The following is a 14,594-nucleotide window of genomic DNA, read 5'->3' on the forward strand; positions in this document are numbered from 1 at the left end:
AAAGACACACACAACACTACCAACCCTGACACTTTGTTGCAATTGACATGTGCTTCTCCCACGCACGAATGCAGAATGCATCCACATGCACCCGTGGATGCTCACACTCAAATATAATTAGCTATGAAGACATAAAATGCAACCGTACACACAGGGTTTCAGTATCAGTTGCTAACTTTAGTTCAGGATCCTGGAAAATTTTTTGTGTTGGATCAATGTAGTTACAGAGCACTGGAAAATAAAGGCCAATGAAGCTTCCACTAATCTACACTGCAGTTCTGTCTAGCACTAAAGTGGAAAGAGTTCACAAGTACACAAGCTTCACAAGTACACAATTCTACGTAACCTTCCTCCAGTAAGGAGCTGATTAAGGAAGCCATGACCTCAGAATACTGTAGCCTTCCTAGAAACCAGAAGCCATTAGGTATTTATAGGAGCTTAATGGTGCTGTCTAGGTGTACTGGCTGTCTACAAGCCATCATCAAGCCAGCATCAAATCCTTTCCAATAGGAGTCATGGCAGCATAATTTACAACACGCAATCTGCTTTTCAAGATCATTTTCCTACAGCCTCCGCCGCGTATGGTCCACGTTCAATAAAGTGTTTCAAGAGGTTCCTTTGCTTTTAGTTGGTCATCCCCTGCCCACAAACACCTCCAAACCCCTGCCCACAAACACCTCCAAACCCCCACCCGCAAGCCTCCCACGCAAACTGCCAAGCTATACCACTTAATTTCATTTTATTTCATCAGCAGCTTACCAACAATTCTTTTATCTTTTTTTCCCCCTTCCCCTGCCATGACAGAAAAAACAGACTGTTTTTCATCAAATGCTTTGCTCGTGCATGATGTTGTTGATTGAGATGAAAATGTAGTGGATGATACAAGTAGTGTTTTCCAACATGCAAATACTGCTGTCAAATATAATTGCCTGATATGATTTAAAATCACATTTGTGAGAGTGCACCTGCTTTGTGCATGTGGGGGTGGGGGTGTATGTAGTGGGTGGGTGCAGGAATATGGATTCTGGTTCATGGACTCATTCCGGACATGTGACCACACATTAACCATGTCAAAGTTAGTCTTACAAGTTGACTTTACTTGCAGTCCTACTGTTAATCCCTCATAAAACAGATAATGTTTTATGTGTCCACACCCTTTTAATTTCATGACTGCCTTAATGAAATAATTTGCAGATGGATTTCTGTTCATGTAGTGCAAAAATTGACTTGCCGTAGTATGCAAAAATTAAGATTTATGGCCCTTCTGTCTCACAACTAACAAAAAAAAAATATTCCACTGCGCTTCATTATGTATTCAAAATCCAGCTAATTCACATAGGATTCTTATTTTACGAGACAAGTTCACTTAAAAGTTGAACACATTTATTGCACGAGAATGGGTAGGCGGTTGCATCAGAAATTAAGGTTTTAGTGTACATGCACGTATGCTGCTGAAGGATAATATTCCCATCAGCTGTTTGTTTGGTTCCTGTAAGTAAGCTGCACATGTGACTTCTAAGTGTATGTTTACATTACCACTCTGTCTGTGACCAAAACCAGGTCAGCCCTGATACTGACATTATGGCTGCCTGCTTTAAACAACTTACCTAATCCCCCATCATTACCTGGAATGGGCCCCATGTCTCGCCTTTAGCCTGAAATAGCCCAGGACCTCAGAATGCCAATGTCAAACCCCCTAATTTGCAGTTTCATAAATAGCAGACTGGGACTTTGGCGCTAAAGATAAAGAGGCCCTGTGGTTGAAGGCTCTCTTAGTGTGAGTGCAGGGCTAATGAAACAAAGTCTACCTGGAGACACACCTTAGCAGAGTTCAGTTTAATGGGACAGGCTTATGGTGTCAGTCAGGTGCTTGTGATTATGTCTGAGGCCAACAGAGGAGACTCTAAGTGGTGACAGAGTTTATGTTATGCAACACAACAAGTTTTGACAAAAGACCGATACCTCTGAAAGACAAAAATATGAATGCACGTTGCTGCACATATGCCATTACTTTAGTCTTTGATTGTATTTGATGATATGAATGACGCACCTAGATAGTTCTGGATGAGTAGGAATCGTGCAACGCGGCCAACTCAATAATTCTTCCTGTAAGTATTTAATGAGATAAAATTAGCAATGAGCACTAACAGTCTTCTCAATAATGGGTTTATGAGGTCCTCTCTAAATCCTGTTCTGTGGTTTTGCTTCAGTAAAATACAGATATCCTGCAGACCCAAATATGATATGATGAACAGTCTAGTCATCAGATTCTGAGGACTGACGATGCATCTGCTATCATATTGTACACCCTCTACCTTCTTGCCAATGACCATGGAAATACTAGCCTTTTCAGTTGCAAACTTAACATCTAGTCACAGAGTCTCAGCTCAGCAAAGGTGCATCATCAGGACATGCACTGCTGCCCTGATCTCCCTACCTCCTTTTCCCTGTCCTCAGATGGCCATAATGAATAGAAACAAGATGAGGCTAGGAGCAGATAACATGGGCAGATGTCCAGGAGGTTACTCTAGGCTCTCAGCCAGACAGGCAGTGGTGGAGGACTGTGGTCAGTTGTGAACACCCCTCTGAATATTTACAGCTGACCTGTGATCTCCTACAAGTGTCCCTCTGTTGATTCCTGGATGGTTTAACTGTTAAGTAGAAGAAAATGTGTACCGACTATTAGCATGAATATGCATGGAGCAGTTTGTTCTATTTAACTGCTCACATTTATTCACAGCAGATATGAGGATAAATCATTAACCACTGTGGTCCTGCTCCTGGTGAAGGGATGTCATGCACTACTATCATGAGCTGCTCTGTGCAGCTGGGGTGAGCAGAGCCTTGTTACACACAAAGCAAGTGACTCCACTCCAGTCTATTACATTCTGCCATCTATGACCCATTAGAATGAATGACGGCAGTAATGAACTAAGACAAGATAACGCATGTCACCATTCATGCGTAACCGACACGGAATCCCACAGTGGCATGCGTAGCCTATGGCACCAGAGGTGAAATAATCATAATGACTTTGTGAATAAGAATAATACAATACTATCACTAGACACTGTGATTAACACGTCAAAGCTCCATCATGCTGGCCGTGTGTTTTATTCCTTACCTTCCAGCCAGCTGAGCTGTTACTGTCGCCCTTATCCTTGAAATAGGGCACATAACGGACCATCCAGTCGTATATCTGTGACAGCGTGAGTCTCTTTTCTGGGGTGCTCTCAATGGCGCGGGTAATGAGATCCGCGTAGGACTGGTTCCCCCACGCGTTCCGCCGCGAGGATTTGGCTTTGCGCAGCGGTCCGGTCACATCGAGTGCCGCGCCAGCCAGGCATGGGTGCGTCGCGCCTGTCGGTGCCGGGGCGCCGGCTGGATGCTTCAGCTCTCCCGGTGTTCCGCCCACGAGCCCCGCTCTACAAGCCGGGACGTCCTCCGGTTCCACCTTGATGTTGGCCAGTGGGAGACCCCCGCTGACCTCGTGTCCACCGGGGAAATCCTCCGGGCAAGGCAGCGGCCAGGTGCATGAGCGAGGCCGGCTTTGCGGCTCGAAATCCGAATCAACCTGATGAGCGTCTAATTCGTCGTCCTCCATCATCAACATTTACCCTTCAGTTGAAATGGAATAAATCAAATGAAAAGCAAGGGAGGGAAATACCTCCACGATTTCCGTATGCCACTGTCCTTAATATCACTTCACGTTGAAATTCGCTTTGTAATACGGCTATTAAGCTAAGACAGTCCGAATCAATAGGAGGCAATTCAACAGAGTAGAATGATCATGATGGATACAAGAGAAATCACAGCTTCGCGTGGAGAGATAAGAGAAGTAATAAAAGTAATAATAATTTTTCGTCCATTTTACCTGAAGTAAAAAAAAATCAAGTGGTGATCAAAATGCTTCTTATTTAACAGCCCACATCACCTCAAGACAGTCAGTCTCAAACGCGTGTCAGAGCCAGTCATGGGGGCTTTTCAATTCAGTTGCAGCAACAGATGATATTTCAGATAAGGAGCATATTAGCAAAGCAGTCGTCGATAAATCCTCCAGAAGACAACGGGAAGAATGGGGGAAAAGAAGGGGGGGAAAATCGCCAGGGCTGTGTAGAGAGCATCCACTGAGGCGATAATGCGTTATTACCGTGAATTATTAAATCTTCCAGTCTGCGCGGATTAAGCTGGCAGCGGCACATTCAAGTCCATTCAGCCTGAACAGCACCCAACTGTCTGCAATTATAATGAAGAGGCGTGCGCATGTGACGAATCGATAAATTCCCAGTCTGAAAAATAGAAAGAAAAAAAAAATAGTCCAGCAATCAAATCTCGTATCCACTTGTCAGGAGGACAAAATTGGCTTTTATCACACCTCCTCTTGTTCCCCTCTATCCCCCCTTTGCCTTTCTCACTCTCTCAGATCCCACACATGTTCTCATTTGCTTACAACTCGTTCCGTCGATGTGAACTGAGGATGACGCGCCGGCGCTGTAGTGAAGATGCTGCCAATTGGAGTGCGCTCACGAAATCAATACTCTCTGAACGTGATTACAGTGAAATCCCGAACTCTCTCTCTCTCTCCCTCTCTCTCTCGCTCTCGCGCGCTCCCTCTCTTTCTCTCTCTCTTTCTCTACCATCTCTAGTATGAACGCAGGGAGCAAAACCCAAATTCTTAATCAAAACTAATAATGATCTTTCTGGTAAAGAACGTCACGCGGCGCTTTGTGTGCCAGCCTCAACGTCCAGCCGCGATAAGACAACGTGAAAGCCACAGACTGGAGAATTCCTGCACAATCTCGGCGCGGGCTTTTGTCTGTATTAAAAATACAGTGTCTGATCTGGTAACAAATTGTCCCGTGCACCGTGTGCAGCGTCCAAATGCCCTCCAGGGAGAACTCGTGGTGTGCAGGAGGTTTCACCTCTGCTGATTATTTGCGGGCTATACCTCAGTGAGTGTAATTTTCTGTGCCGATTAGACAGATTTAGTACAGATTAAGAGAGATTAGGTAACCCTAGATTTTAATCCGGGAGGAGTGAGGTGAAATGGGGCTTTTCAGAGGCCAGAATGAAAAAAAAAAATCTTCTCCAGCCAAAGTAAGGAGAAATAAAACACTTGAATCTTATCATCTCAAATCACATCCTGCAACCCGCAACGCCAGAGACGCAGCTCTGGCAGACACATCGCTGGTCAGACCCGTGTGCGTAATTCTGCTACACTGACCGAGGGGGGGGGATTCCGCCCCCCCCCCCTAAAGTCTGACAGCAGGGCGGGCACACAGTCACAGGTGCTCGACTCCCATTGGCTCTTGATTTCCCTGGTAAATGCTAATAGACTTAAAAATAAAAATCTGGGCTGGTAGCTTCACACTGGACCTCACCTTTTCACCTTTTATCCATCCAGAAAAGATTTGCTGAGCACACAGGCTATTTTACAGCAACAGCGTGCCTCACATTTTTATGCACATTTACACCTGTTATGTTGATGGTTGCTGTGGGGAGAATATTATTTATTCATGGACTTTTACAGACAGTCCTACATTTACACTCTAACATGCAGCTAGAATTTCTGATAATATTTGGGAGTTAGGCAGTCATTCCATGCAAGCATTTTATTAGCCCATGGGTAATCAGTATGACCTATGGGGGCATGTTGCTGTGAATGCATTGCAGTCAAAATATTCAACAGCTGAATAATAAATTGTCTTCTCAACGTGGAGGTGTGCATTCTCAGTAGAGTGTGCAACCCTAAAGAGAGGATTCTACTCAACGTACTCTAACTTATAGTAGTTGAAATAAAAAAAACCCCTCATATTTCAAGCTCCTGTGTAGGAAGGTGGCTAAAATTCTCTGCGGACCCCACCCTTTTCATGCTAAGTGTGCGTGGACTGAGGCTGTACTTAAAAGTTGCACAACATGGCCACCCTGTGCACTCAGACATGAGTGATGTTGAGAAATTTGTCAAAAATAGCACACTCTTAAATGTGGGAGGATGTGTCATAGTGTGTCATGGAATGACTTAATGCTGAACATCAGTGGGATCACATGGTTAAAATGCCATGTTGCTAATAGTTTGCGTATGTAAAAAATCTACAAACCCTATTGCATCTATGAATTTGAGTAATGGGTAATTATTTATTATATTTTCATATTATGTGATAAGAGTAACAATCAAAGCAATGCCTTTCATACTCTTAAGTCTCTAACACAAGGTTGTACTTGTTCACAAGTAAAACTCCTGAACGCCACAATTTTGGCGACACTTGAGATTACATAATGTGTCTTCATTACACATAAAGTGAAAGAGAAGTAATTGTGAACATCAAGAAGACAAATGACCAGATCAAGAGGACTGAATCTGCAGAGAGAGGCTAGACTTGGTAAGAGAGGAGAGGACTCAGACAAACAGTGAAGAGGAAGGCCCAGGCAGCACAAGTTTAAAAACTACGTATGTGTTCGGTTCCTTCCAGGCTGACTGCTACGCTGTCCCCATACCAGACATTCCAGAGGCAGCGTGGCTGGCTTCGGGCTCTGAGTGGCTGATCCTGGAACAGCATTTTTTGCACAGCAGTAATCACCTCAGCCAGCCACAAGCAAGGCTGAGCACCACATCAACAACAAGGCAGAACTTTGTCTGTCAGTTTGCACCCTGAAAAAGTTCTCTGGAATTTCATTCACATGAGGAAAAGGGACACATTTTTTCCGCTCATTTCTGCCAGGCCCATTCTCATTTTCTTGGCCCTGCCACTTTAGCCATCCCCACGCAACCTCATGATGTTGTGCAATTTATCCCTGCACCTCATTCTGCCCAGTGGGATTAGGATAAGAGGAAGCTGGAGAAGCCACAAGAACACCCATGGGAGATCGATGCCTGTCTGGGAAAACACCTCCCCTGGTTCTCCTTCCCTCTCAGCAAACAACCCACACTCTCTAACAAGCATATGGGCTCCCAATGACACAGGAAGGAGAGGGCTCAAATCCAAGTATTGGGAACGTTTCTGAGTAGGCGAAGCTGGATTTCACCCCTTTGTGGCATTGTCCCAAAGCAGGCTGACTTAAAGACTTCCTGCCCGGAGCAAGAGCCAGCTTTCTGTGGCATCTTGGCATCTGCGCTGCCAACTATGAACATTGTGTTCAGAGAAGCAGCACAGACAATTGGTGCCAAGAGTTTTAATTAAGACTGTGTGGTGGAATGGAAAGTAAAGGCATGTGCAGGTAATGGCTTCTATCCCCATTTCAGAGGTCTAACAAAATATGATTAACTAACACTGTCTGCCTTAGCCAATTAATTATATTTAACAGTTAAAGACCCAGAGCAACCAAATGGCCCAGAGAGGAAAATCAGTGTGTGCTCTTCTCATAACCAAAAGTGCAACAAGCTTAATTGTGTTATGATAAACTGACGATGTCAAAGATGTTTAAAGGCTGTAGGGGTGAGTGGACAGTGCAGCTATGTTGTTGCCCTGAAATTGTGCATTCCAAATCAAGGTACGAGACATAGTTCAGATTAGCTGAATCAGATTGTACTACGAAGTATCATTTCCAACAGGTGTCTACACTATAATGAATCAATTAGGCCAATTACCAGTAATAGAAGCTCTATATTTGCTGATTCCCGCTTCTCAAAGGTGAGTAGCTATGACTGCTTGCTGCTTTTCTCAGATTTATATCAATTTAAATGGAATGTCTTTAGGTTTAAGGCTGATGGTTAGAAAGCAAATACAAATAATTTGATGACATTATCTTGGGCATTGGGGACTTGTAACAGGCATTTTATGACTAAACAATCAATCAGTGAATTGGAAAAATAAGATAGACTGACTGATAATGAAATTAATTGTTTTCTACAGCCATAGTATTGATGTTGATAATTAATAGACCATTGGTGTCATGAAATTACAGCTTTTTTTCAAATTTAAGACGGATCTGATTTTCTGTATGAATTATAGAAAAAACTGAGTGAAAGGAAAATTTTCTAAATTTTCTAATAAACTAAATATGAAACAGTGAAATAGAGTTACTGCCTTGTGATTGTACGCCTCCGCAAATCAGTGAAGTTGCAGTTTACAGCCATGTCGGTCCAGACTCGTTATAAATATATGTATATAGTAAGGACTTTTTCATTATTAGCACATGAATTCTTGAGTCATGGCCAAAAACATGTTTTGTGAGGTCTGTGACCTTTGACCTTTTACCACCAAATCCTCATCAGTTCATGCTTGAGTCAAAGTGAATGTTTGTAGCAAATTTGAAGAAATTTGCGAAAGGCATTTCTAAAATATTGCATTCACGAAAATCGGATGGACAGACAACATAAAGGCATAATGCCTCCAGCCACGACTGTCACCAGTGCAGAGGCATAAAAATAACTGACGGATTGATCAAAACCTTAAATACCAGCAGCTCTGCTGCAGCACTTCACCTGACAAGAAGTATGAAAATAGCAGCATCTTTGAGACCCCACACTCAAAATGTCCAGAACTTACAACAATCCTACAATCAAGAATAATCAGTTTGATGACTACTCATGTATTCTAACCCCCCTATGAAACCGTATTCATACTTATCAGGATCTTTGCATGTATGTGTTGGGAGAGCATGTCACACTGGTCTCAGTTTCTTCAAATAAACCATGCAGCTTATCATATTGCCTCTGGCAATGAGCTAAATCCCTCACTTGTGCAAGTCAGTGGTTGGCTACATCCACAATAGCCAAGCAGGCCTGATGCCAAGACACTGATTAGCCTAGCTATGCCTCGGTTCTCCAGGCAATGCGGAGTGGAGGTGCAGTGGGAGTCCAGCTCATCACCAAAGAGCACTGTGCTAAACACAAGTTTAAGTGGAAGAAAGCCAGCAGACTGTAGTGTATCCATGCTGGACATATAAAGCCTTGGGCAAGGAGGCATCTGCCTCTTTAATATATAATTCACTCAGAGCTGAAACATCATGCTTTAGTCCTAAGGGCCAGTAGTCTGCTTCTAGTTTTTGGAACATAAAACTGTCTCCATCAGATACTTCAGTCTCTGTGACTGGCAACTTCATGTACTTAGTAGGGAACTAGTAGGTTCAATTTGTGCACAAAAAGATTTGCCCTCAAAACACACAAGAATCCCTTGGCGATATAATGTTGAGTATATTACAATGTCAAAGGATGGTTTTCCAGGTGCACCAAATGGACGTGGAAGCAATGTCATCTCACCTTTCCACCTCAGCGAGCTTGTCCTCATCAGGCTTGATATGCAGGTAGGTCAACGTGTAGAGACAGCCATCTGCCCCCGAGCTCTCCCTTCAGACATGCACATGGTCACTTTACATTGCAACCCCTGTAAATGCATCTTCCTGTAGTGGTATTATTAGAAGCACTCATTTCAGATTGCCCACATTATTATCATAACTGACAGGATGTGCATTAGTTACTTCAGTCTCCACAGCAGATTGGCCATAATGTCGACACACTACTATGCATATATAACCTGAGGCAGCTGTAGTGCCTTCACGTGTAATAGTCCCAGCTCAAGTTTCCATGAAAGAGGCACTAATGGGTTAACAGTGGAAATGAGAGGGAAGAGAAGGAAAATCAATGCTTTTGTTGAGGGGAAGAAAGAAAGGCTTTCACAGGTCTATGTATCATTAAGCAATTGAGAAAGCTAATTAGAGTGGGGGGAAAAGATGTGCAGATCTCACAGCTAATTATTTCCATGGCAACCACAGCTCCTGTAGATGATCTGAGGTAGCATTCAGTTTGCTCCGATCATGAAAAATCACATGAAGCGCAAGAGAGACCCCTAGTGTGACAAAATGAACGTGTCCATGAGTTGATAATCATGTGAGTGATGAAAAAGAACTTTGTAACTTTAAACTTAAAACAAGAATCATATTAAATCAAAATATGTTATTTCAGCAGGAAGGATTTTGTCAGCATTACATCATCCTTGGAAACACAATTCATTGCTGTCTCACCTTATATTTTTTAATGGTTAATCCTCCCAGAAGATTAGGACTTGTAACTGTCCTCTCACACCTGTGTGCCTTAGAGAAGGAAAAATAAATTAATGTGACAATGTAAAAAAAATAAAATAAAATAAAAAATAAAAAAAAATAAAAAATCATAAAATGCTGGGCTGAACGATATAGAAAAAAAACAAACAAAAAAAAAAACATATTGCGATCATTTTACCAGATATTGTGAATAGGATACAACTAATTTTAGTTAGAATGTTAATTTTTGCAAAAATTATGATGCAATATTTGTTGGGTCTTGTTCCAAAAAAGCATGTTCTCTTACATCTGGAAAATATGATATATAGGCCGGGACATTTCTTCAACACCACAATGCTTCATATACGGTATGTTGTGACACATTTTACCTTTATCAAAAAAAAGCGGCTCCTGTGATTTAGATATTACATTTGGCCATATAATGATTTCAATAATACTTCAATTCATTGTTCAGCCCTACTTAAAAACAATTAACAAATCTTAAATCCCTCCTTAATAACTATGTCATCTTGTAAAGACCCAATACGACAAGTGATGATCTGCTTGGTTTTTTTTTTCTAACATCTATTGAGTATAGAGGTCAGTATTTTTTTGTTTTAAACTCACTACAAGCACTGCGCGCTTCTTACATTTCTTCTGCCTTCTTCTATTTAACACATTGCTATTGTTGCTTCTGTGGACAAGCAGCACTCCACTAGTCCAGGAACACATATGCTACATACACTACAAATATAAACATCTTTATAAACTGTGTTTAAGTTGAATTATTGTATGGTGTATCTTTCTGGCGTGTGATAAGATCACCATGTCAAAATTTCTCTGACCATGCTTTGGTGGAAACAGATGGAAAACAGAAGTGATAGTGATGGCAAAATAAATTGACCAGAAGTGTAAATGTTCAGCCAAAGTTTCACTGTATTTAGTAACAAAATAACATTGATGTAAAAAAAAAAACAAACGAGAGAATTTGTCCATAGTAGTCAAAGGAGTCTGACTCCTTACGTATGTCATTTAATGTCTCTGTTTGCTCGGATCGATCTTTTCCAGGTGGACCAGGGGTTTGAGTTGCTCAGCAAAGCTGCGCATGTCCTCTGAAACAGTGTCCTGGCCAGCAGGAGCCAACACACTCAGCTCCACCAAGTATGAAAGCGACAGACGTTCTGTGTTCTCTGTGTTCCCTGGTACTAGGATGCGTGACAGCTTGCTCACCACAATTTTCATTGCGCCTTTTCTGAATATGTGTCCATTCGCCACAAACTCATGGTCCATGCGGAAGCCCATCTCATTTAGGAACTCTGGCAGGCTGTGAGAGGCAGCCACATCAACACAGTTGCGTACCAGGGCATGGCGGCTCTTGTCTCCCACTTCAGGTTGGCCCAGGTAGCGTAGGTGCCAGGGAGCTGTGGGGTGGGAGAGGGAGCGCCGGGCACGCAGAATGAAAGGGTTGCCTTGTTGGCCTTTCAGAAGATAAACCAGCTCATGGTCTGTAAAGGTTTCAGGTTCCATGTTGTCACATAGACCTCGCAGGCGATGTAACAGGCTTTCCAGGGCCTGGTCTAACACACTGCCTGAATTGTTAAAGGGTAGAGAAACAGTCGCATAAATATAAATGATGTGGTGTGACGACTTAGACTGCACAATATGTTGTGTTCATAACTCATTGTAATTCACATCCCCTCAATAAATACTGCAAAAACTGCCACATGACAACTGCTGAAAATCCTTGAGCTGACACAGAAAGGAAATAGACGTTTGCAGAATAACACAGCAGATGTTCGTCTGCCTGACCATTTCAGGTTAAAGATCAGCTGTCACCATTGCCATTCTGGTAATTTTGTAGTCATATATAAAATTCTAATACAACAGCCCTGCAATAAATTCTACCTTCATGAAGGTTAGAAACTGTCTTAAAGAGGTGTTGTTTCACCTTCATGTTCAGACTTTAGTTTGTGGCAATGTAGATTTGTACTGCATTTTTACTGAGTTTCTAATATTTTGTTCACATGATGTATCAATGAGGGTAGACTATTTTGAACAATTTGTATCAGTGTTTTTAGACAGTGCTCTATCATCATCAAAACTCCAAATGGGGCAATATCTTTTAGAAGAATGGTCTTAATCCCTCCATCCCTGAGGTTCCAGAGAATCTATCCAAAAAAGCACTGAAGCTATTCTGGCAGCTCATGGTGTTCCAATATCTCATTAAGGAAATTTACACAAGTCTTTCTTTTAATTTGTCACCAATGCCACACAGATGTTCTCATTGGGAGTGGGAACACCATATTTTGCCAGTTTGCCTGTTTTAAGCATTATAGTGATACAGAATACCATGTGGTTATTAGAAATAAGAAATTGTGATTTAGGCTCTATATCTACAGCACTGCAAACATATATACATGTTGAAGTTGTTGACATCTTAAGTTATCACATCTCATAACACCACAGTAGTATTGTAAACCTTGCCACTTATCACATATTTTCTTTGTGTCATTGAGTCCTAGAGGCCATGTATAACACCAGTTTAACACCAGTTTGTTATTGAGATGTTTCATCTTCTGTCCTCAGCTGCGGATGTTTCTGACTTATCTTACCTTGCAGCAGGTACTCCATCATATTGATTGTGCCCCCAGTGACTGGCATCACAGTGACAGGAGGAGCTTCCATCTTTTCTCAGGTACTCTGTTGTTTTTGAATCTGAAGGAGGAAAATATAATTTGCTACATCAGTAAAGTATAGGCTGCATTTGACTGTTTTAGAAAAGCTTCATTTTCCAGTTGCTGTTGAAATTTATGGTTTAATGTCTACATGTACTATGAAATTAAATAGTGCATATACACTGTGAATTAAAAAAAAAACGCTTCAACCCTGTTCATCCCAAACCAGCTTGATGGAGTTTAAATTTGGAGACTGTGCTGCTCTTCAGTAATTTGAAACCTACCGTCTTATTCTTTTCTTCTGAGGTTGTTCTGACATAATCTGTAGGTATGTTTCGGATCATTATCTTGCTGTAAAATGAACCCTGACCAACTAGTCTGTTTTCCTTGATTAACTGCCTCTTTCTCATATGATAGCAAGAAACACAATGCAATAAATCCTATCTTCATGAAGGTTGTAATGTTAATTTATTTTTTTATTAAAATTATTTGAGAAGGGTGTTGATTCAAACGTAAATGGTACTGTTCACTGACCCTAACCCTAAAATAATAGAATCACCTGTTGATATAACGCAATACAATTAAACAGCACCACAGATTGCAGCCTCCAAAATGTCCATAATGTTGACAACCTTAGCAATTCTAAAACTATTTCAACACAAACTGAACATTGTAATTTGTAAAGGTGGGATTCATTGCACAACTGTGGGAGACTGCATTAGTTTAAACTAAAGTGTACCTAATAAACTGCCTACTGCGTGTACAGTTCTACTTCCTATAGTGCAATATTTTCAAAATAATGCTTCACAGGGTAGTAACACTGTAACATTATATTGATACAGATATGGGGCTTTCAACAGAATTTGGGACACCTGTAGGGTATTTGCATCACCTTTCAAGAGTTAATTTACCTCGCCTGCTGCAGCAGAAACATAAAATAAACATAGAAAACCCACCTTAACTTTTTAAAATTATTTCGGCCAGTTTACCTTTTGACCATTTAAAGATATTCGCTGGGCCTGAACTGCTTAAATTTCAATAACAACTGGAGTTATCAACTTTTGTCACGTTACCTAGCAACCAGAGTTAGCTACATGTAGCGGGCTCGTGTTAAGGTAATTCATGCAGCTACTGCACTCACTAGCCGAAGTCGTTTGCTCCATTACCTGAGAATAAACCCCGAAGAACAAAACACAGCCGACGCAACCGAGTAAGTGTTGGTGTGTTCGTCCTCGGTATAGCCTCCACAGTAAAGACCCAGGATCTGGTAGGCCTCACCGGTTCGTTCAATGAACACGCGGGTAGCTAGCTAGCAGCTACCTAAGTTAGATATCATCAGATAGCCACACTGTAACTGAGGTTACCGAGCATTTCAACATTAAATTACTTGAAAAAAAATGACAAATATCTACCCGTAAAAGCAAAAGCCCAATTAAAATAAAAATAGCCAAACGCCTCTGATAACTATCAGAGAAATTGTAAACAGTCAGCAATGGTGAATGAAAAGCCTGTCTTCTCTTACTCGGGTTTGTTTCGCTAAGCTTGGCATCCAACTTTAAGGCGCATTACAGCCACCTACAGGAGTACTGTTATTTTGCTATGTAGTCAGTAATGGAAGAAGTGAAGAAACGCTATTTTTGAAACGCCCCATTTAAAGTAAAAGTACTGCATTCAAAGCTTCCCTTAAGTAGTTAGCCAAAAATATAGAGATAGCCTGCTATCACAAAAATGTATAATAAAGTAAATGTTCTCATTACCCTTAATTATGCGTAAGTACTCCTTACAGTGTTATATTACTATATCTGCCTATATTAGATTATTAAATTATCATATATGATCCATTAACGTCTATAAGTATAACTATGTTGTGGAAGTACTACTTAGATCATTTACTTCAGTAAATTTAGCTTAAAAGTGCACAAGTAACTATTATAAGCAAAT

General features: G+C 41.4%; 2 protein-coding genes across 2 annotated transcripts in view; both read right to left on the minus strand.

Moving 5' to 3' along the window:
* LOC111235815 (forkhead box protein O3-like) overlaps positions 1-3,613 on the minus strand; it is a 28,863-nt gene extending 25,250 nt beyond the window's left edge. Inside the window, exon 1 of the mRNA XM_022764376.1 lies at positions 3,125-3,613. Coding sequence (XP_022620097.1) covers positions 3,125-3,613 — 489 coding nt within the window. The remainder of the gene's footprint in view (positions 1-3,124) is intronic.
* Positions 3,614-10,839: 7,226 nt separating this feature from the next.
* med18 (mediator complex subunit 18) lies at positions 10,840-14,218 on the minus strand. Its single transcript, XM_022764334.1, has 3 exons — positions 13,820-14,218; positions 12,591-12,693; positions 10,840-11,567 (listed from the first exon to the last, which is right to left on the minus strand). The coding sequence occupies exons 2-3, from the start codon at positions 12,661-12,663 to the stop codon at positions 11,011-11,013; spliced, it is 630 nt and encodes a 209-aa protein (XP_022620055.1). The 5' UTR covers positions 12,664-12,693; positions 13,820-14,218; the 3' UTR covers positions 10,840-11,010.
* Positions 14,219-14,594: the final 376 nt, after the last annotated feature.

The sequence above is a fragment of the Seriola dumerili genome, unplaced genomic scaffold (genome assembly GCF_002260705.1).
Source record: "Seriola dumerili isolate Sdu_G_001 unplaced genomic scaffold, Sdu_1.0 BDQW01000533.1, whole genome shotgun sequence".
Classification (NCBI taxonomy): Eukaryota; Metazoa; Chordata; class Actinopteri; order Carangiformes; family Carangidae; genus Seriola; species Seriola dumerili.